The 22,849-nt window shown below is 35.4% G+C and overlaps 1 protein-coding gene across 2 annotated transcripts in view; it reads right to left on the bottom strand.

Annotated features, from left to right (window-relative positions):
* The window catches only part of LOC145293960 (uncharacterized), a 64,563-nt gene extending 43,229 nt beyond the window's left edge, over positions 1 to 21,334 (bottom strand). For both annotated transcript variants that reach the window (XM_080140831.1, XM_080140832.1), the window contains exon 1: positions 21,087 to 21,334. In XM_080140831.1, the coding sequence (XP_079996957.1) occupies positions 21,087 to 21,175 (89 nt within the window). In that variant the 5' untranslated portion in view covers positions 21,176 to 21,334. The remainder of the gene's footprint in view (positions 1 to 21,086) is intronic.
* Positions 21,335 to 22,849: the final 1,515 nt, after the last annotated feature.

Raw genomic sequence — 22,849 nt, 5'->3', positions numbered from 1 at the left:
AAAGCTAAATTTATAGGTATTATTAATATGGTTGATGTTCTATAATTTACTTCTTTGGTGATTTCTTCAAATGGACTCAGGAACTAGAAATTTTTTTTTCAAACAAGTCCTCATTGGTAAGTTGTTAAGGTAGGAATCTTAACAGCACACATTAAAAGAGCTTTTTGTTGTTAATTTGTTTTCAGCATATAAAGATGTTGAATTCCACCATGCGGTCACATATTAAATGAGTTTGTTTTTCTAAATTAAGCCGATCCTGTATTTCAGTTAATTTACTAATTGCTAATAGAAAGCGATTAAAGTGAGAGACTGTATTTCTGTTAGATGTAGTGGTTGTTTTCACAGCCCGAGTATGTATGACAGTTATTCTAAATCAGAGTCTGACATTAGCAACCATATTTGTTCCTGAATGCCGCAAGACTAAGAAAACTTTATTGAAGATTTTTATACTCATCCAGAACATTATGCCATTCTTCACTTATTGCATCTGTGTGTGCACCAGGGAATGGGACCACTAAGCACAGCTCGACACTGTTCAAAGTCATTTGAAAACCAATAACCCGTCAAACTTAGAAAAGGATCATTATCTGTTATAGCTGTCCAAATGTCTGTAGTTCATGAAATATTGCTAATTTCAGCAAGAAACAGTTGAATTTTTGTTTTACTTTTGTAAATATATCGAAAATTATTTTGCAGTGAAGTACGTTTTTGATGGAATGCTGTAATTTGAACAAAGTTTTTCAACAAGCCTATAAGTCCAATGTCAGACGTTACAGAATATGGTTTAATATCAACAGCAATCATTTCTCTAATCAGATAATGTGATCATTAATCTCCAATTTTGGAGGGTGGCCAATATTGATTCTATAGTAATTTGGTGGAGGCTCATAGTTGGAATGTCTGTCCCTGAATATTCATTGTGCTTCCTTTTCTTATTTGCAACTTTTGCTTCTTTTGAACAAACCTTTCTTAGATGGTTTAACAGTCATTGTAAAAGTTTCTGTTGATTAGCCACCTTTTGATGCGATGACTTGACATAACTTGTAAGCAGCTGTATTTTTAGTTGCGTGCAAGTGACTATAAGTCGGTCTGTCCGTTGGTAAATAGGGTCGACCATCATTTCTTGGCATCTGTCTTAGAGGCCGCCGGTTTTAAACCGGACTTCTGCAAGTGGATCTCCGTGATGTATCGACAGCCCACAGCCATTGTGCAAGTCAACGGAAAGTGCTCAAAACCTTTTGTTATCTCTCGGTCGGTTCGTCAGGGTTGTCCGCTGTTGCTCCTGCTCTATGCCCTGGCTTTGGAGCCCCTGCTCCACAAGCTGAGACGTGGGGGACACAAATTCGGCCCTGCGCGGAATTGCAATACCCGGTGGCTCAGTCGCCAAGGTATCCACGTTCCCGATGATGTCGCGGTCTTTGTGTCGAGCTTCGGAGACATCGAGATCGTGTCGGAGGTGCTCGCTCAGTATGAAAGAATTACAGGGACCAAGATAAACCGCAGCAAGTCGGTAGGACTGCGGTTGGGTGCCTGGAGTGGCAACGCCAACCTCCCGGCGCCCTTCAGCTAGACAGATGGGCCGGTTCGGATCCTCTGCGTGTGGTTCGGACCGGGTCTCCAGCTTGACAAAAATTGGTTGGAGGTACGGTAAAAGGTGGAGGCTGCAGTCAATTCGTGGCTTCCTAGGAAACTTTCCTTAAAGGGTAGAGCTGAGGCGTGCGCCACTTACGTCTTTCCTCTCATCCTTTACTGACTGGCCGTACTTCCCCTACCTGCACAACACCTAACAGCTCTTGTCAAACTCTTGTTCTCGCTTCTTTGGGACAGAGGAAGACACTGGGTGAGCAGACAGGTTTGTATTCAACGTCCATATGAGGGAGGCTTGGGAATGCCAGACTTGAAGTGTCATCGAGACGCTGAGAGGCTGGCCTTCCTGAGCCACTATATGCAAGATGACCAACCGTGGCACCCCGTGGTTACTGTCGCCTTCCCCGACCTCATTCTCGACCCTTCTATCGAGAGCCATCTCATGCCGCGGGGAGAATCTGCTTACATGAAAGAGTGCCGAGCTAAAACGACTACCAAGGTTCAGCGAGGTGATGGCTCGCATCGATCCTGAGCATCCTCGCCCAATTACCATATCCAATGTCGTGGACAATGTGAGGCCACCGTGGGACCAGGAAAGACAAATGGTCTATGTTACGATCCTGGCCGTGGCGAGAACGGTGATTTGGACGTCGCGTTTGTAAGGTTGCCGGGGGGGGGGGGGGGGGGTCTTTTTCGGATCAGGATCTGATCGCTTTCTTTAAACACCAACTATGGGTGAAGATCAGATGTGATAGAAGAAGGCTGCATTGTACGGCATTTGACATACAAATTAATCCCCATTCCTTACCCACAAAATTTTCTTTTCTCGATTCACCCCCATCTAGAGGACATCCCCACTTAGAGACTGACCTGCAGAAGCCAGGTTCCTTTTACAAACCTAGTGGAATGGGTAGTCTATCAACTAGACGGGGTTGGGAGGGTCCTACTAATCCCCCCCCCCCGTCCTCGACACATGAATTATTGTACCATTTTTATTGTTATCTTTTTTTTTTGTTTTTACACGTCAATAAAAAATGTTTTAAAAATTGGGAGTTAAGTAGGATGTCCCCCAGTATGAAAGGGTGAATGCGGTATTATGGTGAAAGATACTAGCTGGGAGAAACTTTTGATTTGGTTTAGTTCTGGAGTGACAAGGATGACCAACGACACCCACAATCCCCCCCCCTTTTGAGTTAGCCATGTGCCTAAGTTTTTTGTTCAGTGTTGATTTTCAATGTATTTTTAACATGAATAAAGGATTTAATATCTCAAAGTGTAGTATCTGTTCTTAGTACATGCTGTACTTATGCTTGTAACTGTGATATAAAGTGAGGGATCACTTTTCTGTATTAATTTAATGTAAAATGATCACCCACTTTACAACCAGTCAGTCTCAAAGCCATTCAAGTCATTCTCCAGATCATTCAAGTTGTTTTTGAAGGATTCCAGTTATTTTTTAAGCATTCAAGTCATTCTTAAGTTCATTAAAGTCATTCTAAGTCATTTACTTTTTATTTATTCAAGTCATTTACTTTTTATTTATTCAAGTCATTTTTCGGCCATTTTAGTTTATCTTAAAGAATTTCATGTCAATCCTACATTCACGCATTCATTCATTACATGAGAGCACGCGACTAATGGCTATCGGCCTTGTTATTCTTGAGATTGCCATCAAAATACTTCCAGCAGAAACTGGGTGCATAATAGTTGAAGGTTGTTAATATTTAGTTAATTTTTTATGGGTTTAAATTACTTATGTCTGATATCTAATTAGTAATTCATCTCAATGAAATATACATTATCTAAACGAGAAAAATAAAAATGTAATGGTAGCACGAGTCCGAAAATGAGGAACAAAAGTATGACTGATGAAGAATGATTTTTGGTTTGTCACAATTTACCGTACAATTCCTCAACATGAAAACTGAAAAGGCGAAGCAATAATTTAAAGTAGAAAAATGTTAATTCAATAGAAAGAGAAAGGAGAAATTTTCCATATGTTGACATTTATTTACCTCAAATTCAGTGCAGTTGTAAAAATCTACATCTTAAACAGCGCGTTATGCCTGTTATTTGATATAGTTTAGGGAGTCATGTCTCTTTAATAAGTTTTCACTAGTAAGCAAAAAGTGAGTTAACTGGTTTTCCTTTCCAATATAATTAAGATTAGTATCATTTATGACAATATCTTTCCAATATAATTAAGATTAGTATCATTTATGACAATATCTGTCCAATATAATTAAGATTAGTATCATTTATGACAATATCTTTCCAATATAATTAAGATTAGTATCATTTATGACAATATCTTTCCAATATAATTAAGATTAGTATCATTTATGACAATATCTTTCCAATATAATTAAGATTAGTATCATTTATGACAATATCTTTCCAATATAATTAAGATTAGTATCATTTATGACAACAAAATTTGCAGATAAATTGGCATTAGAAAATCTTATCAGCCGATTATCAAATCAGTAATTGGTTAATTTGATAATTGGCACACCCCTAGTATATAGATATACACAATGTCTTATCTAGACAACCAGTAACCAGAAATGTAATCTAAATGAATTATCTAAACCCTTGGGAATAAAAAATACTTCACTCTGGATCTTGTTATCTTAAATGGTTATCTCCACAAAAACTGACGTTATTCACTAGAGCAGGTGGAACAACATAACTGATGAAGTAACAAAAATTGACATACGAGAGAGGTAGATAACCCTTGACGGTCGTCTGAACAAAATAATTTATACATTCATTAGTATGCAAGATATATATATATATTACTAGCATTCCCCGGTCATAAAATACACTTCGTATGATATTTTGATTAATGTAGATTTTGTATATTATACTAGCGGAGATGCCTGGTGTTGCCTGGGTGTTTGTAGGTGTTTTTAAAGAAAAAAAAGGGGGGGGGCGTACTGCGAAGGAGGAAAAGAAGGCGAAGAAAAGAGTTGATAAGTAAGTTTTGCCCGGGTGGAGGAGACAAAATAAAAATTATTTTTAAAAGTTAACTCCCTAACCATGATGCCATAGTGGAGAGCGAAATGAAAGAGTTGGTGATTAAGTTAAGAATCACGCAGGTGCAGAAATGAAGATCTGGCTGGAGGTCAGTTAAGCTTCCTGCCATTTTATTTGTTTCCCCACGATGTTGGGGAAAACTAGCTCCCCCCAAAAAGGAGGAACTCTGGCAGTGTCCAAATAAATAGCAATTGTCTGCTATGGACGGTTTCCTCCCCACATTGATCAAAGCTAATTGCCTTCAAAATGTCCCGGCCCGGCAGGCCAGTTGGATGCCTTTGTTTCGATTAGTTTCGCTTTATACAAGAAAGACAAACACTCGAAATGAGGGAATTTTTTTTAAAACTCAATCAAAATAAAGATAGAGACGATGTCCATTTGCAAATCGGGGGGGGGGGGAGTATGATCTAGGAAGTATACGGAAACTTTTCCATAAATGTAACAGACGCGAGAAGCCCGACGAAAAAGGCCTTTCAGACATACACAAATGTTTGCGCCCATTTTGCTTTTTATATAATAGACTAACGGGGATACCCAGCGTTGCCCGGGTGTTTGGAGGTGTAAAAGAAAGAAAGTTTTGATAGGTAGGTAAGCTCAAACCTGAACCCTTGATGTTAATAGGCTGATAACACTGCCACGCTACGCTGGCAGAGAACTGAAAATATGAAATGAAATGATTAAAAAATGAAACAATTAAAAAGTGATGTAACAGGTGCGTCAGTTAAATGAGGTCGACCATCATGCCATAGGGAATGAAACACTTAACTTTGGCTGCAAGCCAGTTTCTGCATATATTTGCTGCCCCCAAGATGTTTGGGAAAACCAGCTCCTCATTTAAAGAGGAGTATCGTAATGAATAGCAATTACCTGATATGACGAATTTTGGTCGCATTGATCAAACTTTGTTGCTTTCTAGACGTCCCGAGCATGAGTGCCAGAGAGGCTAATTTTGCTACGGTTCAATTTCGCTTATATATGACAAAGCCAAAGAAACATGCGAAGAGTAAAAAATATCATGAAAATAGCGTGTAAAAGTCACCCAAATAAAAGATACACACCACCCTCTTTCCTAATTCGTATATATTATAATCTAGGTAGCATATAAAAAGTTATAAGAATGAGTGAGCAAGCCGAGCAGCAGCCGGAAAAACACCTTTGGCGGACATACAGAAAAAATGCACACACACACACACACACATTATATATATATATATATATATATATATATATATATATATATATATTTTGGAGCCAATATATAGTAATGATTTAAAAGACTCTTGCACCACTACCGAGAACCAATAGCTATTATGTTATGCATGCATATTCATAATGCAGTCATTTACCTTCACCTGGCAATTTTTTTTTTGATTTTTTATCGATTTTCCCTGGCTAAAACCCAAATATAAAATTTTGCATGGGTTCGAATACCTTATATATTAAGTTTCATGCCTGTAGACCAAAAACTGACAGGAGTTTTGTAGGCAACATTTTTTTAAATACGTATGCATAAGTATATATAGAAAGATTTGTGTTTAGTATAACACTTTTTACAAATATTATGCAAGTATAAATTATGTAGAATATCTGCGTTAATTACACATAATAGTTAACTAATGATCATCCCATAAGAAAACCAAAAAATTTAACAGGGAATTAATTAAAATGAATGTTTAAATGATATGCAAATTAGATCTTTTGCAGATGAATGCAATTCCATGACCAATATATAACAAAGTTGTATTTTACTTTTTAAATAAATAGAAAAAAAAGGGGTTTTTAAAATGATAATACACAAAAAAAAACTTTTATATGAGGATATAATATACATAGCAATGTTTTTTTTAATTATATATTTCACCTTTTATTCATACCAATCCTTTAATTTATGAAGCTTAATGTAATTACAGGGCATGATAAAGTCTATATTCCAAATTTCAAGATGTTGTTCGCCTTACAATTTATTTCCTTTAAGTATGTTGACCTGCACAATTGTTGACAACACCTGTTTCATAGACAAAATCATTTATTTAATTATATCAATCAATGAATATATTCTTCCCATAACTCAGAAGAAAAAGCACCTATTAATTCATTAAAAAGAAAAATGCATATGGGTATGACTACAAAATCTGAAAATTAAGTTGCAATCACTTCTCATTTAAAAAAAATTTTTTTTTTTTAAATTTTATAACACCATGTTTCGAAACAGGTGCTGTCAAGAATTGTGCATGTCAATATAGAGGAATAAATTTAAGAAAATTTGGAATATAGGCTTTTGTTATATATAATTTTCAGAATGCGACAGATTATAATTATTTTCACAGCCCAAAGAACACTGTAGGCCACAAGAGCCACACCAGCCAACGAACAGTGCATTGCGAACTAATATATATATATATATATATATATATATATATATATCTCACACATACACATTTTCATTGAATCATACCCAGGTTTCACATAAATTATCTGCTAGTCACAAAATTTGGAACAATGGACCTGAAACGTGTAGCCATCAAGATGGAGAACAAGAATCTGAAATTTTGTATTTAGATTATTCAAATTATTGTTCTAAACGTTTTTGGCCAATGATAACAGTAGTTAGAATGACCCAAATTATCAATTCTTACCTAAAATTTTCTGAAACCAGGATTTAAAAGTTTGACTAATTTTCGTCCTCCTTTTGATGGCTAATGAGTGTTTTGCTAAGTTTTTTAACTAGTAGAGGGTTGAATACATGAAACCCGGCCACCATTAAACAGAATCTTAACTGTATAGAATGTAAATAAAGCTCATGTTCTGTTCTTGTATTACAATTGAGCCTTTTTTTTTTTTTTTTTTATTATTTCTAACTTTAACACTTTGATTGTTTAACTAAAAAAAAAAAAAAAAGTTTCACTATTAAATTTATACATTTATTTGAAATTAGGCATTTAATTAAAATTTCAACACAAGTGAAATTCCATTATGGAGAAAACATCTTTTACTGTGAAGAAAAAATTAAGTTTAATTATATATTCAGAAAAAAAAGAAAGAAAAGATTTTGATACAAGAGTAAAGTAATTCCTTTGCTTTAGTTGCACTAGAAACTGAGCACCCTCCTACAAATATTTAAATATTGTTTTTCATTTTTTTTATAATCTGGTAGATTAGTGTCCATTCAATAATCTGATGAAAAAATAAAATAAAATAAAAATATAGGGGGTGGGTACCGTTCGTACACAAACTAATTAAATTTTTACAGTATCTTGTTTATTAAATTGTTTGGTGAAGAGCACAGAATAGTTAAAAAACTCCACGTTAAGAATGAGTTTCTAAATAACATTTCAGCACTGTCCATATTCTACATAAGTACCAAGAGCACAAATGTGACTTCAAACTTTTAAGCATGTCAATCACTTTTGCAAGTTTTATACATGTGAAATGCTAAAATAAAAATTAGACCAGAAAAAATAAATAATCGCTAACTTTATAAAAAGAGCTCTGAAAGAGGCTAGCTAACAAAGAACTCTAAAATTCATAACTTTAGAGTTAGAACTAGTGATCATTCTTCCTTAACCAGCCTCTGGACTTATCACTTTAAACTTACCTTTGTATCATATCACACATTGCAGATATATATCCTAAGAGAAATACTGGTGCTTCTATAATAAAGGACCATATCGACCTGAAAGTTTCCTATCACGTTTTACGGAAGAAGAAAAAAAAAAAAAAGCTTAAGTTTACGATTTGAAAGCCAGAAAATAAAAGTTGATTAACTTAAACAGATTCTTAACAGTACAGATGAACGGGGAAGGATAACTGACTTGACCCTAACCTTAAGTCAGGGGGAAAATAAAGTTTCATTTAATGTCCGTACTAATGGACTGTAAACAGCTAGGTCATTTCTGGTCTGTTTTGTAAATCACGCTGAAACATACAAATCGATATGGGTCCTCATATTGAAATATCTTACCTGGTTGATTTTTTTTTTTTTTTTGAAATTCATTACGACAGCAATAGGTGTTTACACGAGTCACCCAAGAGAAGAATTTAAATAGTACAAAATCACATGAACACGTACCTGTCCGACGCAGGTGGATTTTTTTTTTTTTTTACAAGTTAAAACAAAAACAAACAAGAACACTAATTACAGGTAAGTTTGCAGAGAAAACATTTGTCCTCTTTAGGTGAAGTAAAGGGTGGAATGATTGAATAAGAAGCAGCGTGGATGAAATTTTTCTAACCTTGTTATTAAATGACCAAGTAGAAAAGATTCGTCATTTTAAGGATTACGTTTTTATGATATAAGGGAAAGTCGGTCGTGTTTTATTTTATTTTATTTTTTTTTTTTTTTACAAAGGAGTCACCACTTATCAAAGTCCAGAGGCCACTTGAGGATAAGGGTTAATGAGTGTACAGTAGTCAACAGGAAAATGTAATCGTTAGAAGTGGAAATTTGGATTACTTAAGGGGATGGCTCATCAAGAACTTATTCAGGTTGGACTTGAAGACGACCATATAGTAGTTAGTTGGAAAGCAGAACAGTTCTACAGGCATGCAGTACTAAGAAACTTTGTTCATGGAATCTGTTTAGGTTTAAGCACAGATAAAGGGTGGGGGAAATTATTGATAGCGGTTTCAACTAGACAAGTGTTTTTCATTAAAGTCAGGCCAGGGGGGGGGCCATAGATTGGAGCTCAGATGAGCACTTGCCACGAAAATAATTATAAAGCAAAGACAGGTTCGCAACGTTTCCTCTATGGAAAGAAGTTGCAAGGAAGAGAAAAGGACATCCCCCACTAGGCTACGAAATCGATTTTGAACTGTCAAGGCAAGATGAGCTGCTTCTAGCAGCTCCTGCCCAGATGTGGCAACAGTACTCCTTCCTTGGACGTACTTGGCTTATACAGATAAAGAATTGCATCAGCAGTGAGATATTTACTGGAGTGGTAGAACGATCCCACCATTTTTCCAGCAGCCTTGGCAATGGATTTGACATGTTCCTTCTCAGATCAAGAGTAATGGTCTGACCCAGAAGCTTGTCAAAATATGGAGCCTCCCCAAGATGATAGCCATTCATTTTGATTGATGCTAGACAAGGATCAGAGCATTGACGATGGAAAGATAGAGGCTTGGTTTTAGATGCATTTAAATTCACCAGCCACCTCTTTCCCCATTGCACCATGTAGAACTTTGTCATTTATGGTCTTTGAAGTGTTGCCTTAGATGGTAGTATCGTCAGCATATGTGACCTTGTACGTGACCTTACACGACCTTAAACCTCTGATCGCGGCCCAGTTATCTTAACCCTGGGTCGATGCCCAATTATGACTATCCTAGTCACCGGGTAATTAATTATGTCGACTGGGCAACCAGGTCTGCCAACCGTTGGTACGTCGCGTCACCCAGTGAGTCCTCGTCAAGGCGTTGGAGGACTCTTCTCGGTTGCACGGTCCTCAAGGCCTGTTCTTTTTGATCGTCTAGTTGGTCGTCCTGTTGACTGGGTGTTCGTTGACGGGAACGGGGTCACAAGTGGCAAGTAAAAGAAATAAAGTTACATGGAACAACAGCACATCAGCAAACAAACTCCGGAGGTTGGTTGATATATAATGTATTTAGGAAATTCATAAATGATTATCTACAGACGTATGTACAATTGAAGATTAAATGGAAGCAAGCAATTAGATTTGTGAATGAGCTTCTTGTTGTTGAAATACTCGGTCGGAGTCGCGGACCGTTGTAATTATTGTTAAGATGTTCTGGCTGGTCTCTTCCTCGGTCCTCTGAATTCTATTAAGTTGCAAATTGAGCTCTCTGGCAACCAGCGAGGGGGAGAGAGAAGTTGGGTGGCTGGATTCCTCTACCGAGACCTTTATCTCGGTCTCTCCAAAGACCTCTCTCTGTCTTCTCTCTTCTTCTATCTCCTTAAATCGAGTTTTACACATCTTATATAGTAAAACCCTTGAATAATGACGACGCCTACGTTCATCTTCGACCAATCAAATTGATTGATAACAATCCACCTGATTCCTTCTCATTGGTCAATTTGGCCTGTGGCAGGTATTATTTTTCCGCCCCCAATTTCCAAAATCAAATTGATTCCTCCCCAACTTGCCTGACCCCGCCTTCTCGATAATGGTTTTTTCCATATTATCAACTGATAATCAGAGGAAATATTATTTTTAGCTTGTAATAGATCACCAGCTTTCATCTATTTAAAAATATCCGTTTGATCTTCTTTCCCCTTTGAATTATTTGTTTTGTAAAAACATCAGTGTGATTTTTAAAAAAAAATATTCTTTACATGTCAGAATTCCCCTTAGCGCCCAAAACAATTTGCCAAAAGACATTTTTAGATAAGTCATATTGAAAAACAATTCATGTCGAACCTTGGGCTGACGTTATTAATTCTGTTATCAGGGCCGATCTGTTTCATGTGTGTGTGTGTTTCTCAGATCAAAAACGATCCGACATTTCACCTGTCAAACACATTTCAAGCCGACCGACAGGTCAAATCTCTGTTTCGGAATATTTTGTGTTGGCTCGTTTAGTTCAAACGCGAGCGTATTTTGGTTAAAAAATGTTTTAAGTAATCTTTCGCTTTGAAGTTTAGCATGCGATTTCTATTTTTATCCCCTGACCGTATGGTATCTCAACAAGATTTTGACACATAAAAATATTAACTAAAAAAAAATATTAACTAAAAAAAAAAATTATTTTTTTTCTGTAACCGGTGTTCGCCCAGGATTGAATATTACATTTAACACAAAAAAACGTCACATCAACCCTACTGATCTGATGTGGCCCCTCTTTGTTGTTACACATAAATGTCTACGAATAATCTTCAGATGAGATTTGAGAGATTATTGATGTAGATCAGGAAGAGAGTTGGGCCAAGGATTACTTTGAACAAAGGTGCGTGTTGAGTTTGAAAAAAAAAAAAAAAAAGGTGGTTTTCTAACAGTCATTTAGACCTTCGATAATTGTGCAAAAGAATGAATAAAAACGCTGCTAGAAATCATCTAATAAAATCTCAATCATGTGAGAATGTAATGTTTTACTAGTATTTTGTTTAATTTTCAAGCAATTATCAAGGGTCTAAATGGATGTAACAAAACTGCTATTTTGTTTTTCGTTCCATCTTGGGCTTAGACAGCATTTGTTTCAAGTTTTTTTTTTTGCTTTTTTTTACACAGGCATCACCACATTATCAAGGCCAAGAGGCCACTCGAGAATAAGGGTTAAAGAGTGTACAGTAGAAATTGGACAATATAGTAATCATTAGTAATGGAAATTTGGTAAATTTGTTAACTTATATGGAACGGCTCATCAAGAACTTGGTCACGTTTGACTTGAAGACAACCTTATTGTAGTCAGCCGGAAAGCAGGAAAATGGAAGACAATTCCACAGGCGTGCAGTTCTAAGAAAGAAGCTTTGTTCATGGAATCTACGTTTAGGTTTAGGCACAGATAAAGAATGGGGGGGGGATTATTGATAGGGTTTTCAGCTAGACGAGTGTTTCTTGTGAAAGTTTGGCTGGGGGGGGGGAGCCATAGACTGAAGCTCAGTTGAACACTTTCCATGAAAATAACGATACATCAGAGACAAACTCACAACATCTCTTCTGTGAGATAGAGGTTACAGGGAAGAGAAAAGGACATCTACGAGGCTACAAAGTCTATTTTGAACTCTATCAAGGCAGGACAAGTCCTTTCTAGCAGCTTCTGCCCAGATGTAGCAACAGTATTCCATCCTTGGACGTACCTGGCTCTTATATAGATAGAGAATTGCATCAGCAGTGAGATATCTACTGGATCGATAGAAGGATCCGACCATTTTTCCAGCGGCCTTGGCAACAGATTTGATGTGTTTCATTTAAGATCAGGAGTAACGGTCAAGCCCAGAAGCTTGTCAAAACTTGAGGCCTCCTGAAAAGAGAGCCATTCATTTCAATTGATGCCAGATGAGGATCAGAATGTTGATGTAAAGAGAGAAGCTTGGTTTTAGATGCATTAAATAACCAGCCACTCCTTTCCTCATTGTACCACGTGCTCAAGATCAGAGGAGAGAGAATCGGAGAGAACTTGGTCGTTTACTTTCTTAGATGTGGTACTATAAATGGTAGTGTCATCAGCATAGATGTCTACAAATGATGTAAGGATGTGATTTGGAAGATCATTAATGTAGATCAGGAAAAGAGTTGGGCCCAGGGTTGACCCCTGAGGCACTCCAGCATTAATAATGTAAGCTTCTGATTTTTGCCCATCAACTACTACTCTTATGAACCTATCAGAAAGAAATGATTTAATAATTAAGACATTTCCAGCTATACCATAACTAGAGATCTTGTGAAGTAAACGTTTATGCTATACCCTATCAAAGGCCTTAGATATGTCAAGAGCAATTGCCCTAGAAAGGTTGCCTCCGTAGAGAGATTTACTAATCCTATGAGGTAACTGTAAGCACATCTGCTGTAGATCTAGCAGAACGGAAACCATATTGAGTGTCACTAAGACGGTTATTTTTGTTGAGATGGTTGATTACTTCTGTATTTAACACAGATTCTAGCAACTTACTCATAATGCACAGTAGACTTATTGGTCTGTATTGAGAAGGGGATGAGCGATCACCTGAATTCTTAAATACAGGGCATACTGATGAGATTTTCCAGGGTGATGGGAAACTATTCTCCTTAAGACAACCTTTAAACAGTTTTGTAAGTATGGGCGCTAGTTCTGGTTGAAGTTTTTTTTTTGAGTACTATAATTGGAATACCGTCATGGCCGGTTGCTTTACTAGAATCAAGGTTTTTGATTAGCGGCAACATCACGTACAGATATATGTATATCACATAGCATGTTTTCTGATACAGGAGGAAATATTGGAGGTTGGAAGCCTTGGTTGCAAAGGGCAGAATTAGCTGCAAAGTTCTTGGCAAAGAGTTTGGCTTTATCTGATACTGACGAGATTACCTCAGGTCCATTGATGATAGTTGGGATAGAGCACATGCTTCTGTTCAGGATTCTGTTTGCTATTTGCCAAAACTGGTGAGAACCAAGCCGCTGCTCAGCTACTTTGGACTTGACGGACTGAGCATACAACTTTTGCGTTATTTATTACTTTCTTACAATGGTTGCTGGCAGTCCTAAAAGCGACTTTAGTTTCCATACATCTATTACGTTGGAAGCAGTGGAAAAAGTGATTTCGGTGCACAATGGCAGCAGCTGGCTGTTAGGTTTTTGCTGGAACTTTTTCGAGGGTATGAAACTGTCTATACCTACAATTAACCATTCCGTCAGGTCTGATACTATAGAGGACCCATCCTTTTTAAACATGGTACGTAGAGGTAGATCTGATATAAATGTACGGAAGCTATCCCAGTCAGCAGTAGTGTATCGATATACTGTACGATGGAAAGGTACGTCTGGGGACTTATTACATTTCATTTTTATCTTAATTGATACAACCGAGTGATAGGAAGATCCAAGAGGAGACAGAACAGAAACTGAACATAGTTCAGGGCAAGTTGTGAGAAAAAGGTCTAGTAGACTCGCATACTAGCAGTCATTGTCGGACACACGGGCGGGTTCGTGAACAATCCGAGTGAGGTCATAAGCAATGGAGAAATCATGACAGAACCTCCCCTCATCATCTGTCTTGTTTGAGTGGATCAACCAATTTACATTGTGAACATTGAAGTCTCCACATACGTGTATGTTAGCTGAAGAATAAGCAGATAGGACTTTGTCAAATTTTCTCAGATATGCTTTGAAAGATAGTAACTCCGCTGTTATGGGGGCGATAGAGAGTAAATATAAATGCCGTAGTGTGAGCTAAAGCAACCCGGAAGCACATATAGGGTAAGTTAGGATCTTCCCTGGAGATGTCCCTACCACATGGAAAGTTATCCCTAATATAGGCACATATTCCATGCCCATGGCGATCTTGGGGGATCAGATTTAGAAGTTAAGTTAGAGTATCCTTTAATTGCGAACTCTTCTAGGGAAATAGCCTGTCCAATGCCAGTTTCACTTAAAAATAAAAGGTCTGGTTTAGTCTCCTGTAATTGGGTTTCAACCCTTGGAAGGTTAGAACGTAGACCCCTGATGTTGGAGAAGGAGACATGGTAGTAAGGATCTACGTTGGAAGTTGGAGAACCGGGTTTAATTGTGTAAACACATTAAAATATGTTAACACAAAAACACTTATCCGGGTAGGTAGAAGAGTAATTTATCTTGCCTTTAGTAACATTTATTTCTTCATCCTGTTTTTTGAGCCATTGCAAAAAAAAAAAAAATAAAAAATAAAAAAAAAATTAACCATTTTCTCTGAATTTGCATCATATTCCATTCCTTTCATTAACATTTGTCCTATCCAATAACTTAAACATTAACAGATATGAAGAGTGTGCATGGTGCTAAGTCAAATATTTATATACTACTAAAACTTATCTAAGTTTAGAAAACGATCCCTCGTGTGGAGACCCATTACTGAAAGAAATACAAGTGGAAAAACAATAAAAAATAGTACTTAATCATGATGCCTTTTTGACAGATGAAAACAATTTGTTTGTTTTCAATAAACCGGAAAAATATTTTTCTCAATAGTACATTTGTCAAGTGAGTGAAATAAATGGATCTGGGTTTGGACACTATTCCAGGTTTGAGAAGAAAAAAAAAAAAAAAAAAGATAAAATCAGTAATCTATAACTAGGTGACTTATCAAAGTTAAAAAATAAAAAAATAAAAAAAAATTAAAAAACCCGTTACACTTGACTGGTGTTTTATATTTGTTAAAACAGTTAATATTTTAATAAAATGTACCTATTTACTATGCCTCCCCACGGGACAGAGTTAGACACCAGGGTCGTTATTTTAATATAATGTAGATGTTAATATTTAGTGTACAGTAAAACCCCAGGATACGATAGCCCTAGGATACATTCTTTTTAAGGTTACGATGTAGAATACGACGTATTTCCGGACCCTGGTTACGGTATTTGTCCCACCTTACGGTGTTATTTGATTATAATACATGTGTATTATATACTGTACTGTAGGTACGGGCAAAATGAATGCCGATGCTCAAAATGTATAAACATTTTGACCCCCTCCCTTTACTTTAAAATTCACCAAAAAAATCAAGAAAGAAACCAATTTTAATGAAATTTTCAGTATTTATCAAATAATGATCGCGGAATATAATCAACTAATTATTTTTATTTAAATCTTAGTGGAAATGTATTATTTTGTTTAAACAAAAAAAATCTTTAAAGTTATGGTAAATAAAAAACGCAAGACTTTATTTTTGCTTTTTTTATATATAAATAAAGCATCGTAATTTGTAACAATAATTTTTACAGGAACATTACGAAAAAAGCCCCTGAAGTCCGTATTAATGAATTCCATATAACTCAAAGAAAAATTAATTTCTCGAACTACCAATATTATCATTGAATTCAGCATTGTTTATTTAATATTTTCATTCAAAAAAAAAAAAAAAAAAAAAAAAAAAAAATTATAATCACAAAATTTTTTTTTTTACGCTTACATTTTTAACGTAATCTTTACATGTAAGATTCTAATATTTCCATTGCACGCAAGAATGTATACTTATCAACGTAAAATAATTTTTAAAATGGCAAAAATTATACGAACGTTCCATGTCGGTAAGTATGGATGCGCAGAGTTGAAAAGAAAACCCAGTCTGTTTTGCCCACCCTCTTTTCAATTACCCGCCTGTTTGTGTTCAACTTTAAATTTCACTTAAACATGATGAATTTTGACGTAAGTCTGTATTTTTTTAGCGTGTAATTTTTTCAATAATTATAAATTGTTTTCTTAACCAATTGTAATTCTGTATTAATAAATGGCGCTAACTTTTTTTTTTTTTTAAGAATAAATTGTCAGTAGTATAATTAATGAATGAACGATTCTCGTTGCTACCAGTGATACATTTTTGGATAATTATTACTTTTTTTTTTTTTTTGCAAAAGTTGAGTACATTTATTGTATTAATTCATTATCTTAAGACTAACTTAATACTTGGAAATAATTCCAGAAAAATGTAAACGCGATTTTTGTCATGAATTTTTACGTGAAATGTAGGGGTTTTCAGATTTGAGATAAAATTATTCCACGTATTTTTATTTCATACACTTTCTTGGAGAAATTAACTTTAAACTATAATCTTTCAAATACAATAAAAAAGTACCCGAAAATTTAAAAAATTATAATTAACCGGCGTTAAAAACCATACCCCCCCCTACCGAAGCAACCATTAATTGCCCGTACTGTATTTGGTTACTAATTTTTAATGCCGTATCCTGGGGTCCTACTGTATAATGATGCCTCTCATTATGAAGGTAGGGCAGTTAGGCATGGTCAGTTTTTCATCTGGGAGGAAAATCCAGTAATCAAATCTTTCTTAAACAAGAGGAAAATTCAGGTGGTCTTCAATGGTCATACACCAAAACATTATATAAATGCAAGTGTGCCACAGGGCTCAATCTCTGAACACTTATTCCTGATATTCATAAATGCCCTCCAATAAAATTGTCTCAGAGATGGGTATTTTTGCTGATGACACCACGCTCTGTAACAGACATGAAGGGAAAATGAATAAACATATCTAAGGCTGAAACCTCAGAGGAAGACCTTCAGTCTGAAGTGGAATAGAGACGTAAATGGATCCTAACATTTAATGCTACTAAGACTAAGCTTCTTTCCTTTAACAATTACAAGAAAACTTCTCAACCACCGATTGCCACGACTAATAATATGCTACCTGAAAGCTATTCAAACTGTTCAGCTTAACATTCACAAGCAACATGAATTGGAACAAATACATTGAGGACATTGTCAAGTCTGTTGTGAAGAAGTGGAGTTCTGTGTTAGAAAATTATTCACACCTGAGAGTATCCTATATCTCTACAAAGCCACCATTCACTCAGAGTATTGTTGCCACATATGGGTTGATGCATTTGCCACTAGTCGCACTCTTAGACAGAGCCCAAAGGAGTCTCCAATTTAATAAGGTCCTGCATTATGAACCAAACTAACCTCTGTCCCATTACTGAAATGTTGCATCCTTGTGCCTCTTTTATAAGTATTTTAATGCAATGCACTTCGACGAACTCTAAGTACCGATATGTAACTCCTCAATGTAAAGACCCTCAACTAACCCATCAAGCAGCAAAATCCTACCCCTGCACTGTAGAAATCCTAGATGCCGTTTCTTCCCTCAAATGGATAGATTTTGGAATTCTCTCCCAAGTCCCCGCTTCCTTGACTGTATTGACATGCAGAAGTTAGACATCTCGCTTTGTTGCTCAACTTCCTACTTAGTATCTTTAAATTTGTTCCCGAATAGTAGCCCCTTATGTTCAAGTGACACTGTGCCTTGTTACGGAACAAATGGGAAGTGGCCGAAACAGTTTACGATTTGAAAGTCGCGAAAAAAGGAAAACACTAGGTTAGGATCGTTTCAGATTCTAATAGTACAAGCTTATAAATTTGCTATAAGAACTGTACACCAAAAATTATGTAAATTAAGTAGTTTTATTTTAAAAAGAAAATCTTATTTCATGGTTTTAAATAACAATCTATGATCGACACCATTTTACAAGAATACACGGGAGAAAATTCTAAATTCAAACTTTTGCACGATTTTAGAAAGCCATTCTTAACATAGGGAACAAGTATTGGAAAATTAAAATCCGATTAAAATATGGTGGGGGTGGGTGGAGTGAAATCTAAAATAAAACATTGAATGAAATAGAAAAAAAAAATATAGTAAGTGCTTAATATTTGCTAGACAATATTTTCCAAATACGAGGTTCCACAAAAAAAAAAAAAAAAAAAAAAAAAAAAACATTACCTGTAAAGTCAATAAAACCTTATTTTTTAAAAATTACTGATTTTTTTTTTTTTTTTTTTTTTTTACAGTGGTCACCACTTATCGAGGCCCGGAAGCCACTCAGGGATAAGGGTTATTGCAAGTACATTACGTGAGTGTGGAGATTTGATGAAGTGTTTACTTAAGGGGGCGGTTCATTAGGAATTTGTTAACGTTGGACTTGAAGACATCCAAGTTGTAGTCCGGTGGGAAGCAGGCGCGTGCAGTTTTAAGAAAGAAGCGTTGTTCATGGAATCCGCGTTTTGATTTAGGCACAGATATAGAGTGGGGGAAATTTTTCACAGTGGATTCCGCTAGACGGGTGTTTTTCGTGAAAGATTGGCGAGGGGGGATCAGAGATTGGAGTTCAGACGAGCACCTGCCATGGAAATAACGATAAAACAAGGATTTTTTTTTTTTTTTTTTTTTTTTTTTACAAAGGCATCACCACATTATCAAGGCCCAGAGGCCACTCAAGGATAAGGGATAAAGAGTGTACAGTAGAAGTTGGTCAATATAGTAATCATTAGTAATGAAAATTTGGTAAATTTAATAACTTATATGGAACGGCTCATCAAGAACTTATTTACCTTAGACTTGAACACAACCATATTGTAGTCAGCCGGAAAGCAGGAAAACGGAAGACAATTCCACAGGCGTGCAGTTGACAGTTCTAAGAAAGAAGCTTTGTTCATGGAATCTACGTTTAGGTTTAGGCACAGATAAAGAGTGGGGGAAATTATTGATAGTGTTTACAGCTAGACGAGTGTTTCTTGTGAAAGTTTGGCGAGGGGGGACCATAGATTGAAGCTCAGTTGAACACTTTCCATGAAAATAGGCTCGCAACGTCTCTTCTGTGGGAGAGAGGTTGCAGGGTAGAGAAAAGGGCATCCCCACTAAGCCAAAACTATTTTTGGGAGTTAAAAAAAAAAAAAAAAAAAAAAAAAAATATCCGATTATTTATTGATCTTTTATCTTTAATTTGTGATCTATAAATCTGAGGTGAGAAAATTATTTTCATTTTAATAGACATTTCAAAATGGGAGGGGGCGGGTGAATTAAAAAAAAAAAAAAAACTTTAATAGTTTATTTTGGAAGTATATTCCATAAAGAATTAAACCACTTTAAAAAGAGAAATTACGAGTTTCCTATATTTTATTCGCAGTTTTTTTTTAAGGATGTCAAAAATTCTGATGCACCTTACGATTATATCATATACACTTCAAAGATGTGACCCTCTCACCTCCGACATTTTTTCCGAACTGAATAAAACTATAAATACCCTAAAACACAAAACCTTATTCAGGTAGGTAGAAGAGCAATTTATCTTGCCTTTGATAACATTTGTTTGACCACTTTTTGTTCTGTTATCCATTATAAAACAGAACATTTACTTTTTATAACTGTTTAGTTTTGTTGTGTATAGTAAAAAAAAAAAAAAAATAAAAATAAAATAAAAAAAAAAGCTGCCGAAGGATTCGTTTTTCTTGCCAACCCTAAAAATAAATAATTACGGACCGTGCTATATTTTTTGGGGGGCGGCTTGTACAAGAATAATGATTCTGGGATGAGCATTCAGAATACTCATCCCCTAAACATGGGTGTTACTGTTTTACACTTAAACTTTTCGACGAGGTTGTCTAATTATCATATTTGCAGAAAAAAAAAAAAAAAAAAAAAAAAAAATGATAACTTTTAGGGGGGGGGTCACTTTCTCGTTCTGAAAAAAAAAAAAAAAGGCATCGTCGGGGTGAGGAATCAGTTTTCAATTATAACGTTCTACTAAATTGAACATGTACTCGTGCCCATAAATCACGTCTCTATATATATATATATATTAAAAAAAAAAAAAAAAAGGTTAGGAAGGGAACTTCTTGAACACCTCCTTCCACGCATCTCATCTATCTTATTCGCGTCATCTCGCGCGAAAGAATCCCATGCCTCTTCTGCAAAATTTTACGGAAAATGTGTTACAGCTATTTCAGCGTCGGACAAAATGTATGATTAACCAAGTTAATGCAAACCTGTAAAAGTCGCCATCGAGTTGGAAAGTGAAAATTTACTCTAACCCCTTTTTTAGACGGGATTTAACACCAGTCGCGTAAGAGTCGCATTATTTTCTGTGATGGTCACGAATACGTGTTCAATTTAGTAAAACTAAATTAAAAGCTGATCCGACGATTTTTTTTTTTTTTTTTTTTTAATCTGAAAATTAAGTTTGTAATCGATGAGATTAACGTGAAAAGAAAAAGTATAAATTGTGGAATTTAGAGGGGCGGGACACTTTCCTAAACGTCCACTGAAAAAAAAGAAAAAAAAGGCCTCTCTTCTCCCGTGTTCAAAATAACATTTCAGCACCGTCCGTATTCTGCATTGGAGACGAGAATATTCTATAAAATTATCAAAATAAAATGCTTAACAAACTATAACAACCTGCTTTAGTTGTAAATAGGACAAAAGATACGATTTTAAAACAATTCCTTCATTTATAAAACGTAATAAGCACTTTTAAAACCAATAGCCAGACTCAAGTTTATACTTCGTTGTTGTAATACAATTAATTATTTTTACTCACATAGAATTATTCTCCGTCGTTTCATCTGGCAATATTAAATTATCGACTTCAGGTATTTTGGTTGTTATACCCTCACCATGGTCTTCCATGGTATTATTTACGAGGTAGTTTCCAGATTTATGCGAGGTATCAAAACAAAACAAAAAACTGGTTTACGTTTGAGTTTGGAGGCGATGAGCAACCAATAATGTTGTATAGGGTTTGGTTGCCGGGCAAACGCCATTTTAAAACAAACAAGACTTATTAATGAGATTTATAAGATGACACCCGATTGGTTAATAAAAATTACGTCACAACACAAACTGTGTAACGATGAACCAATGAACGTAAGGTTTACATAAAAAAAAACTTCGTTGCTAACGTAATGTAACTTCACGTAACATGATTACCATCGGGCCAAGATCACAGTGTAGTATCTGTTTTGGTGCTGCATGCTGCAGTGCACTAGGTGTGTCAGAAATTTCGTGAAAATAGTGAATAATTCCACCACCACCACATCTTTCCAAGCTTATAACTCCTCGAAAAATGTAATTCAAGCCCTAATTTTTTTCAATTAAAGGAGCAAGGACCAAAGTTTCATAAAAAAAAAAAAAAAAAAAAAAAAACAACGTGTTTTTTTTTAAAAAAGGTTTAAAACTTCGGACTTTAAAAAGTTTGTTTTTTTTTTTTTTTTTTTTTTCAATTTGAATATATTATTTATTGACCTTCTCTCTTCAATTTGTGATATATAAGACTTTGGTACATAAATTAATTATTTACTTTTTAATAGACATTTCAAAATGGGAGGCGTGAATTTTCGACCCCATGTCTTTCCAAGCTTATAACTCCTCGAAAAATGTAATTCAAGCCCTAATTTTTTTTTTCAATTAAAGGAGCAAGGACCAAGGTTCCATTAAAAAAAAATAAATAAAAATAAAAAAAAAAATAACGTGGTTTGACGAAAATTTCTGAGGGTGTCGCCAAAACTCGTCTTTTTGGGAAACGATTGGGGTAAAAAATGAGAAAATAATGTCATGCAACAACACAAAGAGAAATAAAAGGTAATTAATTGAGACCCTGTAAACTGTTTGAATTACAAATGTTTATTTAAAGAAAAAGGTGGCTGGTTGCTTTGAATTCCCAAAAGCTTGTAAAATAAAATTTACTAAGTAACAAATAGAAAAAAAAGGAAGAAAAAATAAAAGACAAAAAGGCATTCAATATAAAAAGGAAAAAAGACAACTGGGCAAAACTTCACTTTAAAATGGTCTCTCAAAAAGGGAGACTTTTCAAAATATAGAAAATGTTCTTAAAAATCAAAGGCTTACTTGAAGTCTGAATGAAAAAGAGAATAAATATTTCAAAAAAGGAAGTCCTTTAAGACATTGTTTTTCACAAATAAAACGAACCTTCAAAGGTTTTTAAAATGTCTCTCTTGCCCGAAATAGGGTTTCAAACAAATGGTCTACTCTCCTTTTCATAAAGGGTTGTTAGTGTCTCTCTCTCCTTATTCCTCCTTTCTTTGGAGTAAGCAGTTTTACTCAAAAATTCCGACACAGTTCTTATAGTTGGGCTCTCTACCCAACGTTTAAATAAAATGAAATTTATCGACGGCACGTCGAATGTTCTTCTTTGAAAGGGAGGTGCTTTACAAAACACTTCAATACATTCCTTTAAAAAAAGCACTCTACTGTCAGAAAAGGATAAAAAATATACAAAATACGTTGCCGAAAAACGGTCAGCAACGGAGTCTAAAGGATGCTTCTTCCAAGATGGCCAACCTC

This window comes from Euprymna scolopes, chromosome 15, assembly GCF_053919585.1.
Source record: "Euprymna scolopes isolate OS-2025 chromosome 15, ASM5391958v1, whole genome shotgun sequence".
NCBI classification, from domain to species: Eukaryota; Metazoa; Mollusca; class Cephalopoda; order Sepiida; family Sepiolidae; genus Euprymna; species Euprymna scolopes.
This window is presented reverse-complemented; position numbering and strand designations above follow the sequence as displayed.